At 38.9% G+C, this 23,832-nt stretch overlaps 1 protein-coding gene across 1 annotated transcript in view; it reads right to left on the bottom strand.

Moving 5' to 3' along the window:
- Nucleotides 1–14,396: 14,396 nt before the first annotated feature.
- Nucleotides 14,397–23,832, bottom strand: part of LOC124108559 (solute carrier family 35 member F1) — a gene marked incomplete at its 5' end in the record, with an annotated part of 59,768 nt that continues 50,332 nt past the window's right edge. The window contains one exon of the mRNA XM_046467024.2: nt 14,397–17,667. Coding sequence (XP_046322980.1) covers nt 17,443–17,667 — 225 coding nt within the window. The remainder of the gene's footprint in view (nt 17,668–23,832) is intronic.

Here is a 23,832-nt window from a genome sequence, read left to right as displayed (position 1 = left end):
AAAACAAAAACACTTTAGCCAAGTGTGATGGTGCACACAAGTCATCCCAGCTACTTGGGAGACTGAGGCAGGAGGGTGGAAAGTTCAAGAGAAAACCTGGGCAACCTTGAGACCCTGTCTCAAGATAGAATAAGAAGGAAAAAAATATAAAAGCTCTCTTGTACTGTTGTAGAATACTTGCCAAGTTCAATCTCCACTATTGTTTAAAAAGAAAAGGTGGGGGTGGGGGAAAAAGAATATTTCATATTGTAATCAGGAAACCCCCTTATTAATTAATTTTTGCCACCCCTCTTGGGTCATCTCTGACTTTTAGAAAGTCCTTCTTTAGGTTGAATTGAAATTTGTGTCCCTGAAACATCCTTCTCCTGCCTCATCCTCTGGAGTCACAGGGATTACCAGCCTATGCCACCCTGTCCTGGCTGCACTTATTTGAAAATAAGTTGCAAGCTTGATATCTAGAGGAAGATCATGGGGTTTTTATTGTTGTAATTTTTTTTGTTCATTTTTTAAGATAAAGGCTTTGAGTCCATTGCCACCAGGTCTAGGATAAATTATTTTCTAATTTTTCTTTTTTTTGCTTTTTAAAAAAGTTCTAGCTGAGTAATTATTTTAAAAGATAGTACTCACAACATTGTTATAATTAATACTTCATATTTTTCACAAAGGGATTTTAAAAATCTCTTTTTCTTAAAAACTATTGTTTTTTACCTCGACTTGGATAAATGGCCATAGGTCTATTGGTCCAATGATTCTCTCACTGTCCTATAAATTTGAGCAAGGGCTCAATGTTTTAAAACACTACTTACTGTTTAAAAGAAGATGATTCCTAATGATTATTTGTCAGGTTTTGTCTTTCAAAGGCCTCTAAGGTGGTGCCAAGAACATAAATGCTGTTAAAATTCTATCTCAAAGAGTGAGAACCTTTCCAAAAGATTTCCCTTTTTTTTAAATCTGGTCAGTCAGTTCCTGCAGCTTCAAACAAAAACAACTGCTTGATATTCTTCCCAGCCTTACAGAGTTCATACTTTAATGGACAATCTGGATAAATAAATACAATAAGATATACTATGTGTTCAATTTTGAAAACTATAATTCCTTTTTTGGAAATTCACTTTCTATTTTTCCAAAGTCAAGGGAAGAAAAAAATCTTAGAGTTCCAGAGAACCGTGAAGTCGACTTCATGGCTGTCCCCAAATCCTAATACACAGTTTGAAAACCACAGATCTGGTCCAATGTCCCATCTGATACTTGAATCATAGCCACCTACTTCCTGCCACACCTACCATTTTCTCCATGTTCCAGTGCCACCTGGGTCAGGCCACCCCTCTTGGGTCTCCTCTAACTTTTAAAAAGTCCTTCTTTAGTTTGAATTGAAATTTGTGTCCCTGAAACATCTTCTTCTTGGTTCCAGCTGTTTTTCTCTTGTGTCCTAAATAGCTCCAATAAGTCTTTATTCTTCATTCAGTCCAACTTGCTGGGTATCTTCTAAAAATGACAATATACTGGATTATTCCTGATGGATTCCTTTTTCCAGAGGTGGGAGAGAAGATCTTGGTGTCAACCAGTCTCGAGAAGTACAGAGGAGGTAAAAAGCCATGGAAGCATGGCTCACAATGGATATCCTCTATACCTCACCTAGGAGTCAGGAAAGGTTTCCCTGAAAAGTAATGTTGAATCCAAGCTCTGAAGGATGAGCGGAAGTTATCTAGACAAAAGGAGAAGAAGGGGGAGACTCTTCCAGCAGAAGAGAAAGCAAGTGCCAGGACATGGGGTGGGAAGGAGTCGGGTGACTAAGAGAAAGCCAGTTTGACTGAAGTACAAGAACAGAGTTGGAAGACAAAGAGAGAAGAGTTTGGAGAGCAAGGTAGGGATCCTGCCACCCTGGCCCTTGTGTGCCATGTTAGAGGCTTTTGAACATCATTCATTTGTTCATTCATAAATTAATCCATCTACTCATTCAACTGATATTTTTCGAGATCTCTCTATGTGCCAGGTACTCTTTTAGGCACAAAAGGAATGAACAAAATGGACAAGATTATTTCCCTAATGAAATTCACATTCAAGTTGGTAGAGAACAACAAGCAAATTAGACATGTAATGTGTCAGAAAGTGATAGGTGCTATAGAGAATAATAGAGTAGGGAAGGAATGGGATTAGGATTTAGATCTTAAGAAATGTGAATATCCTCCTGGAGCTGCCAAATAGGATGACATCTGCAATAAAAAGCCAGGGAAGATGTTCTGCAGGACAGTGACAGCATCTGAGTTGTGTTTTAGCTTCTGAGTAGAGAAGGGATCAGAAGGAGGGTACATAGCAGGCAACTGATTAAGTGAAAGATAAAGTGAACTACAATTAGGATTATGTCAATATCGCAGGGGAAAAAGGGGACAGACTTAGTGACATTTAAGAGGTATATATTCCTTGCCTGGTTGGCTAACTAGAAAATAAACATTTCTACTTATTTGAAGGCCCTGTATGTATTACTAGGAACACATCATACCAAGATTAACTTTTTTGTCTATAAAAATACAGAAAGATACAAATACAAAAAGATGTATCTGCAATAGCAGTTGACTTTGTTGACCACATGTAGAAGTAGTCTTTAAATAAAAATGAAATTCCCAGGACAAGGTCATGATTTATAGATAGAACCTTCTAAATTTGGTATAGATGTTTATCTTACTTGCCTAGGGGAAGAGGCTGAGAAAAATTCAATGTTAGTGCTTGAGCTACAGCATCATCATTTATTCTTCCTCTATTTTGGGCTTATTTGTCTGTCCTGGTGGGGAATTCTGAATGATGTCGGCACCATGTTGGCATTGGTGACAGCATTTCATGCTGAGTCTGGGAAGTAGCTCTAGGGTCGGAGCCAGTGCAAAAAAAATCAGTGCTACATCTAAGCTTCTAAGGTGAAAAAATAAACAGTGAATAGGTAGGCAACTTAGAAAAAGGCCATTTAGTACTAACTCTGCAATTTCAACTCTTTTTTTTGTGCTGTCTCAGTTACTTCTTGAGTGGTCAAAGGCCCCTGGAATTTGGCCTGCAGTGAATTCTCATTTTACTCCAAATTATATGTGTTGGCACATTCTCCAGGACTGGAGAATAAGGGTAGAACCATTTCTTGAACCCTTGTGATAACCACACACTCTGCTCTGCTTCATATATTGTCTTCTCATTTAGTCTTTAAAGAAATTCTATTAAGAAGAAATTATTATCAGTATTTTATAAATAAGGAAACCAGGTCCAGACAGACACATTAGATAACTTGCCCAAAGTCATTAATCTAGAAGTAGAAAGGAAGGTTTGTCTTTCTATAGCTCTGTGTGCCTAAGCCTCATGACCCTTCATTTGAAAGACAAAAATGTTAGTGCTTGTAAATTATTCTACTCCTAAATTCTGCTATAGCTCTGCTAATCATTTTGCTAATTCTTCCTCTCTTCCTTCCACTGTCTCTCTCTCTTTCTTTCTTTTTCTTTTATTTTTGGTACTGGGGATTGAACCAGGGGTACCATACTACAGAACTATATCCCCAGCCCTTTTTATTTTTTCTTTTGAGGGTCTTGCTAAGTTGCTTAGGCACTTGCTAATTTGCTAAGGCTGGTCTTGAACTTGTGATCCTCCTGCCTTGACCTCCTGAGTCACTGGGATTATAGGCATGTGCCACCACACCTGGCAAAGTCAAACAAGACTTCTGCCTGAAATCTCTTTGCACAAGCTGTTCACTCTGCTTAGTGCTCTTCCTCTCTGTCTTCTCCATCTGGCCCTTTCTCATCTCATTACTGAGGTCAAAGAGTACTTTCCTACCTCAGATTCCATCACCGTTCACTACCATATTGTTTATTTTCTTCATAACACTTAACCACTATTAAAACGTCTCTTATTTATTCATAGGTTTATTTTTTATCTTCTTCCACTAGAACATAGCACCTTGTCTCCTTTACCTACTGCTCTGTCATCATCATCTTGATCTGTGCCTGGTACCTGGTAGTTGATTAATGAGTGTGTGTGTGTGTGTGTGTGGAATGAAATGTCACATCCTCACAGAGGCCCTCCGTCATGGCCAGATCTAAAGTGGCTGCATACCTGTAAGTCACTTTTTTATATCATGCTATTTTATTTTCTTCATTGTGATTCTAAATCAAGGAAACAATTCCTGGAATATGGTTAGTACCACACTTTTGACTTAGTTGTCGTTTATTTGTAACAAATATTACGCAGCCATTTGTGTGGAACAGAAAGGATTTTAGGCTTGGCTAGTTGCCTTGACATAGGACAGTAAAAGAAGGTGCTGCAGTTGTGGGGGGTCAGGGGGAAAGCTGGTCAGTGAGTGAAGAAGTGATCAGAGCATAAATGCAGAACTTTAGCTTGGAGGGGAAGGATCTAGCATTTAGTGGAACTGCTAAGAAAAAAGCCATCTGCCCTTAATCAGAGTGCCTTCCCTGCATCAGGCCTTTAGTTCTTTTGGTGACTCAAACTTTGTCCTGTAAGTTCTATGTGGCTGCTGTGTGATAAGGTCTTCTCTTCTTATTTTAATAGAAATTAAGAAAAATATTTGCTTTCCTGATGCATATCTAAGCTCAAGAAGCTCTCTACACATAGGTGACTTCCTAGCTAGTGTGGATTTCAAAGTTTGTATGAGATCTCCAGTCTCCAGTACCTTCTCTACTTGCTTTCTTTGTCTTAAATTCTATGTTTTACCACACAATTAGGGATCAGGTCTTAATATTTTACTATCTCATCCTAGATCTTTCTTTAATGTCCCCCAAAAGATCATGTGTTAATGTAAGGGTCTTCAGAGTTGAAATGATTATTAGAGTAGCAACTTGATAGATTATTAGAGTAGTAACTTAATCAGTGGGTTAATTAATTAAACCATAGGCAGGTCGGGCAGGGCTGAGGAGGTAGGTCATCAGGGGCATAGCCTCGGACTATTTCTTGTCCCTGGCTCCTCTTTCTCTCTCACTCTTTCTCTGTGCCTCTGGCTGCCATTAGCTGAGAAGCTTTTCTCCATCATTCCCATCATGATGTTTCCACCTTTGTTCCTGTTGACCATGGGCTGAACTTCTAATACCATGAACCCCAAATAAAATTTTCTTCTTCTAACTTGTTTTTGACGGGTATTTTTGTCTCAGTGATGAAAAGCTGACTGACATCACCCTTAATCACTCCTCCAGGGTTTAGACATCCCTTTACTGAGTTCTTTTGACTGTGGGCTTACCATGTGTCTGGTAATACTCTAGGTGCTAAGGACATGGACAAAAGAGTGAATAGACACAGTCAGCCCAGAAACATTCTAATGGGAGGCAGATTTACCCACGGACACAAATAAAGATTATTTAAAATAGTAAGAAGTGTCATGAAGAAACTAGACCAAGGTAATGGAAAAGAGTGTGACTGGAGTAAGGGTGATGAAAGGTTCTGCAAAGGAGCAACATATGAGCTAAAACCTGAACAAGGGAAAGAGTGCCCCAGTCCACTGGCTTACAGTGTCTTGAGGTGAAATGAGCTTGGTCTGATGAACAGGGGAGTCTGTAGTGAGTAAAAGGAAAACAGAAAATGCAGTTGTAAAGCACAGCAAGATCCAGGTGTGGTGGGTCTTGAGAATCATGGTGAGGCATTTCAATTTTATTCTAATGATTATAAGAAGACCCTGGAGGGATTTTTCAGGGGAATGACAGGATGCGATTGACGTATTTTAAAAGCTCTCACTGTGTAGAGAATGGATTATAGAAAAGGTAGACATGGTAGATTGCTTAGATAGTTTCCATAGTTCAAGATGGAGAGGAAGGTGGATTGGAAGGGACAGAAGCATCTGAGGTCAGTTACATTCAGAACACAAGTCTGTTCCCAGTGGAAGGGATGTGGATGCTGATGAAAAGAACAAAATCAAGAATGAATATAGGATGTTTGGCCCAAGTTGCCAGATAGATGGTGGTGCTGTTGAGGGGGGCAGGGAGGACTGGAGGAAGAACAGGTTCTGGGGAACCGGGAGTTCTGTTTTGGACAAGTTAGGATTGAGAGGCCTGTTCAATGTTGAAGTGGAGATGTTGGGCAGGCAGAGAGAGGTCCGGGTTTGGGGATGCCAAAGTGTGACTCATTGGCATGAAGCTGGTGTTTAAAGTGGTGAGAGTGAATGTAAATAAAAAGGAGATGTGAACCAAGGACAAAGCTATGGGGCGGGTGGGGGTAGGGGTGAGGGGTTTCTGACATTTATTTATAGAAGTAAAGGAGGATCCAGCCAAGGACATGAGAAGGAAGGGCCTGTGAGGCATAGCAAGGCCAGGAGAAGGTAGTTGCAGAGCTTCAGAGGAACGAAGTGTTTGAAGGAGGAGTGTGTCAATGTTACATGCTGCTGAGAGGTTAAACAGAAGGAGTTATAGAATGGAGCACAGATAAGATGTCATAGAATGGAGCACAGATAAGATGTCTGGGAGAGGTGGAACAGACATTTGAGTAGATTTGTTGCCTCAGTAGGTAGGAATGGTGCCTATGAAGCAGTCAGGGATGTTGCCCTTGACCACATCTTCCTACTTCCAGAGAGAGTAAATATTTCTTCAGTTGGCTGATGGAATATTTTTTTTTGGTTGCCTTCTTTTTTCCTTTAAATCAACTGTTTCTGTTGTTACTGCACAAAGAGGAATTTGCCTGCCACTCATTTCTCATATCAACGGTGAGCTATGCATGTAGTCAGCCCAGGTTTCTTATGCCAGCCGATTTAATGTTTTTCTACTTGGATGCTGTTTCAGTCAGTTTTTTCATCACTGTGACCAAAAAACCTGACAAGAACAATGTAGAGGAGGAAAAATTGATTTGGCTCTCACAGTTTCAGAAGTCTCAGTCCATAGGTGACCAGCTTGAATGTTCAGGGCCCGAAGTGAGGCAGAACATCATGGTGGAAGAGCGTGGTGGAGGAGAGCAGCTGGGAACAGGGCCCCAGGAAGTAGAGAGAGAGAGAGCATCTCCACTCGCCACCTACAAAATATATACCCCAAAGGCACAGCTCCAATGACCCTCCTCCTCCAAGCACACTCTACCTTCCTACAGTTCCCACTTGGTTAATCCCTCTCAGGGGATTAATGCACTGATTAAGTCAACTGTCACAACTCAATCAATTCACCTCTAAACTTTGTTGCATTGTCTCACAAATGGAGCTTTTGGGGGACACCTCAAAATATGGAAACCATAATAGATGCAGTCACTTCATGCCTCTCCTACATGCTTTTTACCACAGGATTCTTATGGATAACTTTTCAAAGGTTTTGTCAGTTTAAACCCTTTTCTCAGTGATACAAAATATTTTGTACTATGTGTACTTTGATGTCTTAGAAGTGAGACACACCTGGATTTGTGTCCTGGCTTCCTCACTTGCTAGATGTCTAAATTTGGCCATTTTATGACTCATTAATATCTCTATTAACTCATCAATAAAGTTGGAATCACTTTGTGACTTCTCCCCCCTATCCAGGGTTGCCTTGAAAATTAAATGAGACAATTTCCACAATAGCCCACTACCTAGTACACAGTAGAATAAATGATGTTGGTTGTAGCTGCAACTACACAGAAATCTATATGAGGTTTTAAAAACATATTGGCTGAAAATCTGAACCAGAATTCTCCAAGACTGGCTGTGAGCAAAGAATATCAAGAGGAAGAAAACTTGAGGTTTAACACTGAAGCTGAGATTCATCCTCCTGTTGAAGATCTTCACTAATTACTGTAGGTTCACATTATCTCCAGGTGTGACAGTGGAGTGCTATTTGGAGTGTCCTCCAAGGCCCATGTGTAAAGACTTAGTCCCCAGCTTAGTGATATTGGGAGGTTTTGGAAACTTTAAGAAGTGGGGCATAGAGGGAGTTCTTCCATCCTTTAAAGTGCATGCCCTTAAAGGGGATAATGAGACCCTGCCCCTTCTTCTTTTTCCCTCTTCACTCCCAGTCATGAATAGTTTTCCCTGCCATGATGTAGTGCCTCACCACGGGCCCAAAAGCAGGTGATACCACTGACTATGGACTAAAACCTCCAAAACCATGAGCCAAAATACATATTTCCTTTCATTATTATCTCATGTTTTTTGGATACAGTATCAGAAAGCTGATCATCTCAGTCTTCCTCCTTCATTGTCAATTGTCAGTATCTGAGGGCCAGGGCACGATTTTATAGATTGGGGTTTTCATTAGAGATACAAATGGAAAAGTTAGATTTGGCTGTGCTAAGGATTTCGTTTTCCCAACTAAGAAGGGCATGCCATCATCCTAAGCACAGCTCTGGCTGTATTCAGAAAGGAGGAATGTAACCGGACTGCTTTTTCCTCCCAGGCACTCGTCTCATTCTGAACCAGGGAATGCCGGACAAAATCATTGTCTTTGGTCTTATTGTCAATTGGTCTTGTACTTACCAGGGACATCTTGGAGTGCTGAGTTGACATCTTTGATGGTGACTGGCAGGTGGGATAAGATATTCAAGTGATAGAAACAAAGAGGAAAAAAATCCCTTTAAGGTAATTTAGATATAATTACTGTATTAAGCTACAAAGAGGTAGAGATGGGAGAACATTTGGATTTCCTTCCATGGAGAAAACATCAGTTAGGACTTAATCTATAACCAAACAGCTAAAGGATGGTTTCAGGTTTTCACCTAGAGATAGATTTTGGATTCCCAGCAGTGAGTCCAAAAGGAACATTGTCAGGAATAAGCATGGGCTCATGTAAGTTGGCTGGATAATCTCAATTAACTTGGATCCTTTTCCTACCATCTCAATGTTGACTCCATAGGATCATATGGTGCATGTCTTACCATAAGGGTCATCTGACCCTGGGAGCTGAATGAAGTCTGTCCAGAACTCCATCTATACCTTTCCATTTTTTGTAAGTGGGTCAATCATGGATAGAACCTGGATTGGTTCAAAATATCAGACTTCAACCAAAACTTTCATTTAGATTGATTTAGGAGCCAAACTTGGTCTCATTTTTCAGATCTTCATCTCTAAAGTTAACATTTTTACTTACTGTTTTCTTTTACTAAGGATAAAACGTGTAAGGAAAGTTTTCGGTTTATTATAATCAAGGTAGCATATAAGTCAGAATTATTTGCTATTCACTGTTGCCTCTACATTATTCTAACTGGTCATAACTTCCCCTCAAGACTGTTTCTTTGGATGAATTAAAGAATAGTGTAAGAATTTTTTTTTGAAACATTGGGAGTAAAAATGCATGAGAAAGAGAAATTAAAGCAGTTAACAATCCCAATGAAGGAAATAGGTTCATTTTCAGGACCAATGGCCTGAGCCAACTCTAGCAGCAACAAGATATTTCAGTGTTTTGCTAATGTGGGAATCATGTAGTGTTGAAAAATAAAGACATTGGGAAAACATAGTAATTTCTAATTTTTTTAAATCCATGATTTTAATTTAAAATTATTGTCATTTAGGAGCTAGAGTGTTTTTATTTAATAAATATGCAGTGTGATATTTAAAAAGCTTAATTCTACTCCATCTTTTAAAACCAATGTAGAAAAATAAATAAATAAAACAAATATGCATTCAGCCCAGACATGAACATTTTTTCTCAGTAGAGTTTTTTTTTTTTTAAAAACACACAACTTCACTAATCCATAAGTAGGAGGTCACTCTAAAGAGGCTCTGTTGTCAGTCTGAAGAGCAACATGCATTCCTCAGGGCAGGCAGGGCAACTTTCATTTTGAAAATTTCAAAGCTTCAATGATCTTGACTTCTTGCTCAAAGATTTTGATTTTCCCATATCCTTATATCACAGGGGCTGCTTAACTGAATGGTTCATATTGCTCTAATATTGAGGAGTCAAATAAGTGCTCCTTCACCTTAGAGTCGAGTTTAGCCTTCATTCTGCCCCAACCAAATTGTTTTCCAAGGATCTCAGTGCCGCAGTCTGGCTGGGCACAATTCAGGAGCCACTTGTCAAAAGAAACGAACTTTATTTTTAGAACACACACACCAAACCACACAGCTCCTCAGGAAAACCTTCAGAGCCCAACTGCCACCACTGGCTTCCCACAAGGCTCTCAACCTCCCCCACTCCTCCTGCTCTTGAGGCTGATTGGCTGGGTGGCGTGGGCAGAGCCAAAAAAATTCCCCCAATGAGCAGCTCCGTGGTCTGAAAGGGCGGGGAAACAGCCCAATGAGCATCACGGCAGAGGAGCCAATCAGTTGGCAGCTAGAAGTTTGCTGGGGCCGCTGTGAGCCAATCATCAACTGGCAGCTGGAAGTTTGCTGGCAGCTGGAAGTTTGCTGGGGCCCCTTCGGCTGTGGCTCTCAACACTCAGACTCACTATGGATGCTGACCCAAGAGATCATTGGAGCATATAGTCAGGGACTGCTAGTGCCAAGTCTGGAGATAAGAAATGTCCTTTTGAAAGCAGTGAGCTCTCAATACTGGATTCAGCAGGGACAGATCAACTATTGCAGCTCTAGTAATGCTTCTGGTTTGGAGTATCTCATGGGCAAATGTCTTTGCTACGCTTGTGCATTGAGTAGGAACAATTGAGGGATAATTTCCTGCATGCAAATTTTCTCAAAAAAAAATTCAATCTGGGAGACAAAGACAGTTTGCCTTGGAGATGCACTGTGCTTTTTCTTTCTTCTCCCTTTGAGGTTACACCTAAAGAGTTGCTTGATAATAGGGATCTTCCCAAAGCAAAGCTGCTTTGGCCCCCTTGATGGTAAGGATCTACATTTAGCTCTCTGATCCTGATTTCTAGTGATCACAGGACAGTTTCTAACTAAGTAATTATGTCCTATTGTATTACCTGCAGAATTTTACCAGGGTGACTAAGGCTATAGCTTCACATGACTAAATATCTCTCCTCCAACTAAACCGTCTCATGTCTTAAAATGACCTCACTTAAGAATTACAATAAACAATCTCCCATGGTTCATTTAGTTCTCAAATTCTGTGTCTAAGCTTGTGGCTAAATGAAAGCAAACTTCTTTGTTGGCTAGAAGTTATAATTATGAATTGAAAACTGAATGCAAAGTGAAATCATAGCCTTCAACTACAGACACCAAATTCTCCACATTAAGTTGTCTTCTATCCCCGACAATTTTCTTTTTAATTAAAATGCAGCCTGATAGGCAAAATCTTGGAAACATAAAGCAGTTATGTGATTCACTCAACCATTTGTGTGCATGTGTGACCTATTTAGCTTTTAAAATCCTGTTTAATGCCAAAAACTACATTAGATAATTCAAACAGAAGCTCACAGGGAGTCCCATAATGAGACTGTTTTGATTATTCCAGTGATTAGACCATTTCCCCTCTCTCTGGAAGTTTCATTTAGAACAGTAGTCATTTTAAGAACAAGTAGATTTTTTAATCCTTTTCTAGTTTGCTGTGAAATTGGAAAGGGGCCAACCATCTGTGAAACTGCAATTATTACTATTACTTAAAATTTATCAAACCAGATCTTCAGGTATTATGCAAGTATTTCTCCTTGACCACAAAGATATAGCCAAGAAGGCAAGGAGGAGACCCCAACTTTGCACAAAAATAGGTTTTATGCCCCATGTTTCAAATTATTAGTCCAAATCATAGAAATGGTATCGTGGGCATGGTTGGAACAATACTGAGTAACAGTTTAGATCCACTGCCATAAGGCATCTATTCTTTAGCTCCTAGGAATCTCTTTCCTACCACGAGGGATATGCATTCATTCACACATGCATTTATTTGATATTCATCCTTTCTTGAAATGCATGGGCGTGCTGGCTTCCACCATAATTTATTTCTGAATAATTCCAGCAAAACTGCCTTCTTTAGTCTCCTTCTTTTGCTCTTTTTTTTTCACACGTTGCAATGAAACAGTAGTGATGACGCTTGAGATATTGCCATTGCAGCTCTTCTCCACCATCACTGGCCACAGATGATTCCAAGCAGGAACCCTAAACAGTAAGATAGGAGCTAAGGCCAGAGCTGCTCTCCAGGAATAGGAATGCAATAGTTCCATCATTGTGAGCAGGTGGTCAGCTTCATCCTGCTGTTGTACCTCAGACTGTGACATCTTAGTGGCAGGGAGATGTGGCTTCCCACTTTGTTGTCAACCTGCCATGGGAAGGGATGTACCAGTTTACCTCTTAAAGCCACCTGATCACCCTTCAGGTCCACCTGGGGTGGCCTTTCCCTGTTGTCTGGGCATAATTGTTGAAAGTGCCCACTTTCACTTAATGGATTGTGTGCTTAGCCTACTTCATGCCCTACTATAGCTCTGCATGTGTTAGGTGACCAGACACATTTTTTTTTTTTTTTTTAGCTTATACCATCAGTTTGGAACAATGAGTTCAGGAATATTACTTTCCTTTGTGTAAGTAACACCTTTATCCTGATGTGATCTTTCAAGCATTGTGGGTTTAGTTCTATTTCTAACTCCAAGACTTGGGGAAGGAGCTCATTTGCATGTTTTTACAGATGTTTATCTTATCTATACCAGCCCTTTGGCCATCCAGATGGAAGATAATCTAAGCGCCTATTCCCAGAGATCTCCTCCCTCTGATCATTAGTTTTCCTTGTTAATCAGGCTGCAGTAGTGTTTGGAGGCAATTTGTCTGGCTGTCTGAAAAGTGATGTACAATGGCTTGTCCTTTCTGTTGCTGGTCAAAGGTCACCTGGTAGGGGTCAGGCTTTCCAGCTATATTATAATGTTTTTAGAATTAAACAGTTTTGACCACATAGAGAACGAGGGTCAGAGGCCCTGCCTAGGTAGCACATAGTGAGCCTTCTATTTATGCTTTCAGGAAGGAGAAAGGGGGAAAAGGGAAGTGTGTGGGGAGAAGAAGAAATGAAAGAAAAAAGAAAGAGAGGAAATAGATTGTGTAAATAATTAAGAAGGTATAATTTGAAAACACTATTTGCAAATAAAAAGATAACTTTTGTTACTTTGCACCCCAGGCCTGAACCTGAAGGACCAAACATTGCTTTTAAATGATTTAAAACAATTCTTGAGAAGCATACATTTCGGTCAACACAGTGATTTATTCCTTTCCAAGAACAGGAATTTTGCAGAAACAAAGTCCTCAAAAATAGTAGGAAAACACACAAACAAATAAACAAGATTTTTGTCATAGACTTTCTTATTCTTGTCCTTGGAACTTATGGATTAAAAGATAGACTTCATTAAAATAAGATGTCTGAGTGCTTCCATATGCATGTTTTGCTGGGCACTGAAAATAGGTACGCTGGGTTTGATTTCAAGTCCTGTAATTTCATACAGTAAATTTGTTTTCCTGAGGAACATGAAGACAAGATAATAAATTACACCCTTTCTGCCTACTATTATATTATGTCTTTTTCTATTTTCTCTCATGCTAAGAGTTATGAAAATCATTCAAGTGCTTCCTTATCTTACCATTGCAAGAGCTTTCAAGTACTAAGAAACTCAGTTCTTTCTCTTAATTAAAATTCATTGGGGAAATGAATGGAACATGACATGTACATTTATTGTGTATGCTAATTGGACCCAAATCTTTTGGAATTGCTGGACATTTGGACATAGACTAGACTGAAATCAACTGTATTTCATCTTCCATCAAAGAGCTTACTAAGCAGAATTAAACAGTACTTAAATTTATATTTCTGAAGGAAAAATCCTTTTTAAAGAGTGAATCATATTTTTTAAGTAAATTGTGTGAAGTACATGTTCTAACTATTTATTAAAGCAGATCATGATGGATCTTGACTGAAGAGCACTTTACATAGTACTTTAAAAGCACTTGGTGTGTGGTTATTAGTTTTTTTCCTGAAAAATGAATGCTTTTAAAAAATAGTTTAAATATATGTCTCAGACACACAGTCACCTTGGCTCATTTAATTTTGAGAGACTGATTATGAATGCAAATTACAAGAAAATGTGAATGTATTTACCATCTACTCCTGGTACTTTCAGGGTTGTAGGGTGATAGCAGTTAGTGGCGGAGTGATGTTTATAAGACTCTGCAGGTTCTGAGCAGAACTGTGGGCAGTCCCTGCTTTATAAATGTCCTTCTCTGGAAGACTGCTGATCCGTGGGTCTGCTGTTGTACCAAGGGTATGCAGAACTTTCTTCTTTATGAGAAACTGTTTCTCAGGGGTAAATTTATATTGTCCTACATGTGTTTTAAACATGGGCTTAGAGGTTGTAGCCTTAGAGCTTTATTAAGTACCCTGATAAATAATTAACTTTGCAAATTACAAATGTGTTTAATTTGGCTTTCTAACCTATAGTTCTAAAACCAAGTGTGCCCTTCCTAATTTGGAAATATTTTCTTTCTGGTTTTTATTTTGACTTGTCCCCAGCTATCTACTTCGGTTGCTATTTCTAGCATCCCAGAGGAGCTGCTTCCATGGTTGTCATAGTGCAGACAAACACAAGAAAACCAAGAACTCAGTGCTTTCATAAAGCATTTATTTTTATTTGAAAACATTATACAGGCATTACATTGCCACAGCCAGTCCATAGGGGTGCATGCAAATATCAAAAATGGACAGTTTGTTCAACTCATCAGTGTAAATTTCCTTTTTGGTTCATATTTTTCATCTGCAGTGTCAGGATTAGTGTGCTTTGTTATGTGGCTTAACAATAGAATCCTACCCATGGGGTAAAATCTGTACTGGCAGCTAGCTGGGGACTACTAGATGGTTACAAATAAAAATAAACCCAAAACAAATAATACTACACGCTTGTCAAAAGGTTAATAGCACAAGTTAGCAATATCTAAACTAAACATTGAAACATTTTCATGAGACAAATTTTCAGTGGTGCAAATTTTTCCATTGCTTGGTCTCCCTTGATGTGTGTGTTTCAGAGTTTGGAGCCATGGGAAGGTGTGACCAAGGCAAGATCGGTCCCCAGTGCAAGTTTTCATTGAGGAATGAGAACCACTACTCATCTCTGGCAGGGTTTAGGAGAGCTGTGGTTTGCTCTTAATCAAATTTTATACAAGTTGCTAAAGTTTCTTTGTTGAGGAGAGAGTGGTGATGGATTGAAAAGTTGAAAGTTTTGCTGGTGTCTACTGAGGTTATGAAATCTCAGAAACTAAACGGCTAGAGTTAATATTGCCCTATTCCCATATCCCACCCCACTCCCCAAGGACCAATGTTTTCACACAAAAAAAGAATTTGTTCTTTCCTTTTTTTTCCCCCTTAAGGGTCAGTCTGGAACTTATGATTTTAGACAATTCAATGTGTTACCAGCCTTTCTAAATGGAGACAAACCAACACAGTGAGGTAACCCAGTGACATGGAAGTCTGATTACAAGGACACTGAATGATAAAGGTATACAGTGAATTCATCTTGACCTTCACACTTGGTTTCCATTCAATGGAGTCAATTAAAATATCCTATAAAATAACTCATGTGTTGACCTTTAACCATCAGTTGATTGCAAACATTTTGGAAATTTAAATTAAAAAATAATTCCAGTCCACTGAGTAGACATGGAAATAGTTTCAGCCACTTGCTTTTCATAAGACTACTAAGTGTCTACAAATTAGTGTCATAAGAATGAATTGAAGAGACAAAAACATTTGGCTTAAAATAAATACTAAAAATGCAATAAATCAAGCAAATTATGCAAACCAAAGGAATGTAAACACAAAAATAAAACCACAGTCTTTAAAGGTCTTCAGATCTGAATGGACAAAATATTCAGAGAAAGGTATTTAATTGGTTTAAAAGGTAGCAGAGAGCAGATGTTGGCAAGGGTGTTTTGATTTGATGTAACCTTAACATTTACCTTTTTCCCCCCATAGAAAATGAAACATGTTTTTAAGGGAGCTGAACTGACCCTGAAATCTACACATTAGAGAAGATCATGTTTCTTCCCGTCTCCTGGGACAGGACCATCCACACTGTGTAAGTCAGGTAAAATGGCCACAGGAGTGCTAGCAGGAGCAGGGGATAAGTTTGCCTGCCATCTTAAGGTCTTGTTCAGGCTCTACTCTGTCCTCTATGGATACCCCACTGGTGTTTTGCCTTGCTTGCTTAGGATGTATTTATTTGAATTGCCAAATTTTCATAAACATTTATACAAATCCTGATATTCCATTGAAGATTTCTTTGAATGGTATTTAGGTTAGCCAAATTCAAAGAGTACTTCACATTCTGCCACACAGAATCTATTCTAAGTTAAAGGGTTCTTTATTTCCTGTGTTTGGCAAAAAGGTTCTTCATTTCCTGTGTTTGGCAAAAAGGGCTATTTTATGGGCAACAGATTAGACTAGTGACATATCACTCAAAGCCTTATCAGGACACTGTAATATTCTCTATATCCATAAGAATGTGTGTCAATATAGTCTGTTATTGGATGGATGCCAAATATGACCATAATGCCAGACTTTTTCAATGGTGACATCATTACCACTATGAAGTGACCAGAGCAATTGAGCTATTATTAGAGATTGCTCCACATCAGCACCTTGACTTTAGGAGGTGGCATAACCAATGATACTCCACAGCAAAGATAATTTCCACGTTGGTGTACTTCAAAAAGGCTTCCATATAATTAGGAGGGCAGAGGACCATGGCTTTTTCCAGTGCCTTGAATAATTTCCACGTTATTAGTAGGGAAATCTAGGGGGGAAAATTGTTTTTGAAGCAAGGATATAGGGAGAGGATGAAAGGTTTTAAAAAACATATCTAACCCTAAACACAAATGCTATTATTTCTGGGGTTTCTCGAAAGTCACAGAAATGGAACAGTCCTTGTCCTGTTATTATGGGGACTTGATCAGCAGAATCGCATGGCACAACAGAAAGGCATGGCCTGGAGTAATCAGAGATTGAAGTATAAAAAGGCTAAAATGTTTGTTTTATATCTATTCCTAGAATAGAGAATTATATGGTCAGTTGCCCCTCCCCACAAGGGTCACAGCACAAAATACTTATTGAGCAGGCAATCCAACAGGTAACAGAGGAAACCATTAGCCACCAGGTCCCTAGGATAAGGAAACTTCTCAGGGGTGGAGCTCCTGTGGCATGCATCACTTATAGAGTCTGTGCAAAAAATAAAGTATGATTCTTAAAAAGTGGCTTGCCATAGAAAAGAGGGATTTATGTTGACTACGTGTGGGTCTGGCAATAGTTCCTATTGGGAGTACAAAACCTCCTCCTGAAAATCAGTGTAATAACAGTAACAATAATAATACAAATCATAATAACAATAATACTTGTTTTTGATTCAAAAATATTCACAATAATTAATGCAGGGGGGTTGTGATCAGGATACGCACTAGCTAGGCATCTCTCCAAGTCAGGTGGATGGGAGCCTGTGTCTCCAGTGATTTCCAGCTTGTTCCTTTTACAAGCTTTTGGAGGATTTGCTACCTTGCAGTCCACCTATGTAAACTGCACCTAATAAATACCTTTCTCTATGTACAATACAGAGATGATGGGCAAACACATGGCCACTGATCTGTCTTCAGTGGGCAGGGTGGGCCTCCCGCTAGGCCACACGAACGTGGGGTTCCTCTTCTGTCTCCTGGCCCAGGCTGGTGTAGGTGACTGAAGGCTCCACCTGAGCTGCGGTTGGTAAGTCCACAACAGGTCCTGAAGGATTGCGGAACTGCTTGTACACTCGGGGGTCCTGGGCTATGTAGGTGGAGGTGGAGGAGTACAGCACTAGCCCGATAAGGATGGTGAAGAAAGACAGGAGATAAAGTCCTGAAAACTAAAAACACAACAGCAAGGTCATTTAGCAGCCAGCGCAGAAAGACTGCCACATTAATGAAGCCCAGTGAGGCAGGAGGAGCTGCTTCCTTATGAACAGGCAGCTTGATGGGTTGGCCAATACATGTGATGAAAAGTGAATTTTCTCTTCCTATACTAGCTTGGTCTTATTGATTCCCCTTATCTTTTTCTAGACCCTGTGGCTAATAAGAGGAACACTTAGCTAATTGTCTCTAAAGTGCCAATCTAAGTACCTGGTATGTTGGGAGAGTTAGTTAAGCACAAATTAAAATACATCAAGTTAAAAGCAAAAAAAAAAAAAAAAAAAAAAAAAAAAAATCCCCAGCATCACTCAATAAAGCCTTGCTTATTTGTGGCCTCATTAAACCCAAATGAAATACAGATATTCTGTTTAGGGTTGTAATGAAGCCATAAACAAGGAACCCCTCACTGACAGCTGCATCAGGGAACTCTGGTTTCACCATAATCCAATGCAGACATTATCTATCTTTTCAGTAGGAACAACTATTGACTTTGGTAACTATCTTTTTTTTTTCCAAGATTAGATTATTCTTTGACAGGAAGAAACAGTACAACATTCCATCCCTGCCCTGCTAATCAAAAAGCAAACCAAATAGGATTGTCCAGATAGCATTCTTTACCCGAAACTGCTTGCTTGACAATTCATGGAGTTTGTGTGTGTATGTGTGTCTGTGTGTGTGTGTGTGTGTGGGGGGGAGTAATTGGTTTATACAAATCCCAAGAATTCACATATTCTTGAAAAATTACAACTTTGGGACTTTCTCGAGCAGTTATACTGGAAGTACTTGAGTAGTCACTAGGGGAGATAAGGGAACAAGATGAGTGTTTTCATTTTTCTTGTTTCACTCCTTCATTCAATGAATATTTCTTGCAATGTCTTCTCTGTATCAAACATTGAATTATATTCTGAGGAAAGAGAAATGAAAAATATGGCTGGTCTTGACCACCAAGGCCTTAAGAGTCTCACTGGAGAAACAGAGGCACAGACACACAAAAGCAATACAACACACTTATAGAGAGTCAAGGCTCATTTCAGTCAATAGCTATTATTCCAGTCTTGACCACTTCCTGTATCCACGGGAGAAAGGGATCAATTTTATTTCCTACTGTATTGTTTATGCTCAATTCTGGAAGAAATAACAACTGATAAAAAGAGAAAAATTCATTGGGGGCTGGAAGAAAGGAGAATAGGAAAATGACCCAGTAGGTTGTGAGGCTAAAATAAAGAGCTAAAAAAAATAGCTATAAATTGTGGTTCAATAATAGGAAAGGCAGTCTTGCAATATGACACAGAAAAAAGGTATCTCTGTAGCTAAAAGTCTTTGCCACACTGTTTGTTCACTTTTTTGCTTTCTGCAGGAACAAGGTTGCTAAGACTGAAGGTCTGATTTTCTTTCTATAGCAGTCCTTGCCCTGACCCCCAACTCCTTTATTTTTCACATTCCAACCAAATGATGACACTTCATCAGATGGATTTATGTACTAGACTCAGCTTGAAATAGCTTCACTTAATTAACTTGAAATAATTAATTCAGTTTTCCCCAAAGAAATGTGCCTAATTCTTTGATTCGTGAATTTGTCAAATAAAATGATCAGGAAAGAAGATCGTTAACTCAGAAAGCCTACTTAACCCCAAATTTGCTTCCTGAAATTCTATATTCAAGAGCTTCACCCTTTATCAGGAACTTTAGTACATTAAATGGGTTCATTCCCAACATTATAAGATCACTTCAAATATTTTGTAAATGACTTTCACTTTCAAAACTCTATGTGTGTCTTTTCAGGTCAAGTATGAAACTTTGCATGGTCTCAGGTATGAGCCTGCCTCTCTTCTAGCAGATGGAGGTAGAGAGATTAAGAATGGGAGCTCATTCCCACCACCAAACTGGAATCATAGCTTTATTCCTTTCTAGCTATAACCATGGAAAATTTTCTTAAGTTTTCCAGGTCCAAGCTTCCTTGTAATCAAGGGCCCCTACTGTGTAGGAGGTTATAAAGATCAAGTAAGATAAAGCCTGAAAAGCACTTATCACAGTACCTATCTTGTAGCAGTCATTCTGTTGGTTTCATTGTTGTTGCTATTGTTTTTGTACCACTTAAAAGGACATGGAATCATAAGATTGAGTGAAAAATCCACCAGAGAGTGCTTTCTTGTGCCACAGCTTTGGAACAACAACACATATTGTATTTCCAATGCATTTCTATTTAATTCATACAGAATTCCCTCTAAGATTGCTCTAAAGATAGATGGCATGAAATTTTATACAACAGTGGCATCTTGGAAGTTACCCAAGAAATTTATTATTAGATGGTAGAGAAAGTTTTCACTTCCCCCAAAAGGGAGCAGACAGACAAGCATCATGATGAATCAGGATAAATTCTGAACATTACAAATGGTGACAGAAAGTCCTGATGTTTTAAAACAAGAAAGGTTTTCATCTCCCCCCCCCCATTTCTTTTCATTTTAACAATACAAAAGGAAATTTAATTAGGGTACCTGATAGAATGACCCCCAGTTCTGGATAGGTGCATTTATCTTGTACAGCATTCGTTTGAAAAACCATTCAACAAAAGTTTTGTGCAGTCTAGGCTGCTTAATTTGTTAACTGCAAAGACATTCTTATTTCTCCTTTCTCAAGCAAAGAGGATAGGAACACTCAGTGAGGACTGAAAGCTCTCTCAACGTTTCAGAAAAGGCAAGATTTGGGGGAGGCTTGTCTCCACTGAGGGGCTGCTCTCTGAATATACTGTGTGGTCATTCCCTCAACCAAATGTAGCCCTCAGAATATGCTGTATGTTCCGAGATACAGGCACATGACAGCCTGCATTTTATCTGCACATAAGTCTGGAGAAACTGGGAAAGAATGAGCCTTATGTTAACATTACCACTCTTCAGACAATGTTTGCTTTGCTGCATTTTCCATTTCGATAGGTCTTTGTGAAAAAAAGGTCAGAAAATGCTACCGTAAATGAGAATTTCTGTGTGTTGCTTAAAATAATTTGATCGGGATACAATTCATTGTAAAGGAGGTGACTTGGAAGGCTGATAATAAGTCTGTACAAACTCTTTAACTTCCAACTAGGAGTTAAACCTAGCTTTTAGACAGCTGGCATGTCAATATGGTTGCTATTTAATTAATGTGGTATTTGGCACATCATTAAAGACAGACAAAATTTTCATTTTATTTTTGGCATTAAACATCTAAGTTGAATTTTAATAAACTAAAGACTTCAATGGACTTAAACCTAAACAAGTAGAATAATCACATGGTTTGAAAGTCATTTTTCCAAGTACATTTATAAATATATCAACTATGATATGTGAGGAAGAGAGCAATTTTTTAAGGGCAGCTTTCTTTTTCTTGCTTGACTAAAAACAGCAGTGGTTGGCAGAGGAGAACATGGGCAATCCTCAGAGGGGAATAAAGTGAACTAGGAAGGGAAACTCATTTAAGCTGAACTTTTATTGACTTGTAAACATCAGCTACTTGGTATGGTAGGCTTGGTTTGACCTTATTTCCTGGCAAGTGCACCTTAAAGGAGACCGTTTATGGTATATGCTTCTGTGAACTATAGGTTCTTGATGTTGGACTTGGGTCATTTTTGCTAAATAAGTGCTTGTACTTATTAACGATGAGAACTAACTGTTGATTTAATGGATAATAAAAAACTCAAGACTTAGCTCTTACAAACAGGCATATGACAGTTTATATATCTTAAAGATTCAGTGGAAAAAAGAAACTGTTACTCATGACAGCGTTTAAGGATTGGGAAAGAGTACTCAGTGAGTTTTCTTAGGAAAGGGGGAAAGGGAAATCTGAGTGGAGAAAAGCTCCTGGAGTTATTTGAGAAAAAAGGACAGATCTAGACCTACCTTGAAGAGTCAAGGAAGCTCAAGAGATAATACAATAGAAGGCAGGGTCAGATTAGAAAGAGAAACGATATATGTAAAAAAAAAACACACAAAAAAACCAAAAAACTATATATCCAGGAAGAAAGAGGACTGCAGAATTGGATTTAAAAAGTGTGTTCTGTCTTTTGTTTACCTTTTTTGAAAAAGTGTTTTGAGAATTTAATGTACAATTTTTTTTTAAATAGACGTCATTCTTAGAGCAGTTTTAGATTCACAGCAAAACTGAGCAGAAAGTAGGAAGAGAGGAAGAGTCTTCAGGTAGCCCTGAACATGTTTATACAGTCTTTACCAGGATCACAATGCACCTTTGTGCCACACAAACTTACACTGAAACCTCCTGATTACCCAAAGTGCAACACACACCACTGTGTGTGCTCCTACTGCTGACCTGATGCCTTCTGAACTTGCATTTCAATAATGAACACTTGTTTTTCTGGACAGAAGGGGAGGAGTCTGATGGAACATTATCATTGTTGGCATCTTATGCACCACAGATGAATGAAGGGCAATGCTTTCCAGCCCCCAAGTGTTCCCAAGTCTATCTATTGATGAGTAGGGGAAGGAAAGACCAAGCACCTCACACCATGGCTCAAGGACAATGCTATTGTTAAAATTCTAAGAACATATTGCCTGTTGGTTCTCTATTTGATCTAAGTCTACCACTGAAAGAAGCATACCATTTGGAAATGCAATAATGCTAACAGTTGAAACTTGTTCCTGAACTGCTTAAGGAGGCACAACAGAAATGATGTTAAGGATATTTCTAGATTTATTAGAAATTTCTAAGCATTATTCTAAGTGTTATGGTTTGGATATGAAATGTACCCCAAGGGCTCATGTGTGAAGAGCATGGTCCCCAAATGCAGCAATTTGGGAAGGTGATTGGATTACAGGTTCTGATCTAATCAGTGGGCTAATCTACTGATGGATTCATAATTTGGTGGCTTTATTGGGAGGTGGTGGAAACTGTAGGAGTTGGGTCTAGTTGGAGGAAGTAGGTTACTGGGGTGTGCACTGAACCAACAGACTATGGACTAAAACCTCTGAAACCATGAGCCAAAATAAATTTTTCCTCCTTTAAATTGTTTTTCCTCAATTCAGGAACAAGTATCAACTGTTAGCATTATTGCATTTCCAAATGGTAGGCTTCTTTCAACAGTAGACTCAGATCAAATGGAGTCCCAAAAGGCAATGTATTCTCAGAATTTTAACAATAATATTGTCCTTGAGCCATGGTGTGAGGTGTTTGGTCTTTCCTTCCCCAACTCATCATTTTGTTCCAGGGAAAAAAAAGTTCACTAATATAAATTAGTTTTTAATGCTGAAGCATTTCACATATATGATGAATATGTAGGCATGATACCAATTTCCTTTTTAGTTATCATTCAATTTATTCTTTTAAAAAATGCCTGGGGATAGAGCTCAGTGCTAGAGCACTTGCCTAGCACAGACGAGGCCCTGAATTCAATTTCCAATACTGCAAAATAAAGAAATAAATTTTAAAAAGGCACCAATCTAATTACATTCTATCTCCCTCCCTCCTTTTCTCTCTCTGTCTCTGTTCCCCACCACACCAATCAGGGACTGAACCACTGAGTTACATCCCTTGTCCTTTTTATTAACTATTACTAATTTTTAATTTTGAGACAGGGTCTTACTAGTGTGCCCAAGCTGGCTTCAAACTAGCAATCCTCTTGCTTCAGACTGCTGGGTAACTAGGATTATAGGTATGTGCCATTGTGCACTTTCCCATATTTTTAACTCCAGTAGAAAACATCTATGAGGGTAAAGTCTAGGAATCTGCAAACTTAACAGATGCTTTAGAAATCAATGCAACCATGGGTAAGCAGAGCAATAAATGGCAGTGACTGGTTATTTTCAAGGTTATGCAGCCTTGGCTGGTAAATGTGGGCTCAAGAGCTGCTGGGAAGAAATTCCATATAGAACTCCATAACTTTAACAAGGTAATTATGGCTGGGAAAAAAATAGACTTTTAATTAAGTTTGTAAAAACTCTCTTAAACATTCTTTGCAATGTAAAACAAAATGTTCCTCCCCTGCCCCCTTGTATTTGCCTTCAGGAAAGTGTGTAATATTCGATGCACATAGAAATGTAAATCAACTGGCACATCTATCAGTGATTAATACATAGCCCGATTCTGTTTGATATGGAAACAGATTGCCAGTTTGGAAATGCTGGATACCAGAGTGG

The sequence above is a fragment of the Marmota monax genome, unplaced genomic scaffold (genome assembly GCF_021218885.2).
Source record: "Marmota monax isolate L192 unplaced genomic scaffold, Marmota_monax_Labrador192_F-V1.1 WCK01_AAM20220418_F8-fsc00140, whole genome shotgun sequence".
In the NCBI taxonomy this organism is placed as follows: domain Eukaryota; kingdom Metazoa; phylum Chordata; class Mammalia; order Rodentia; family Sciuridae; genus Marmota; species Marmota monax.
This window is presented reverse-complemented; position numbering and strand designations above follow the sequence as displayed.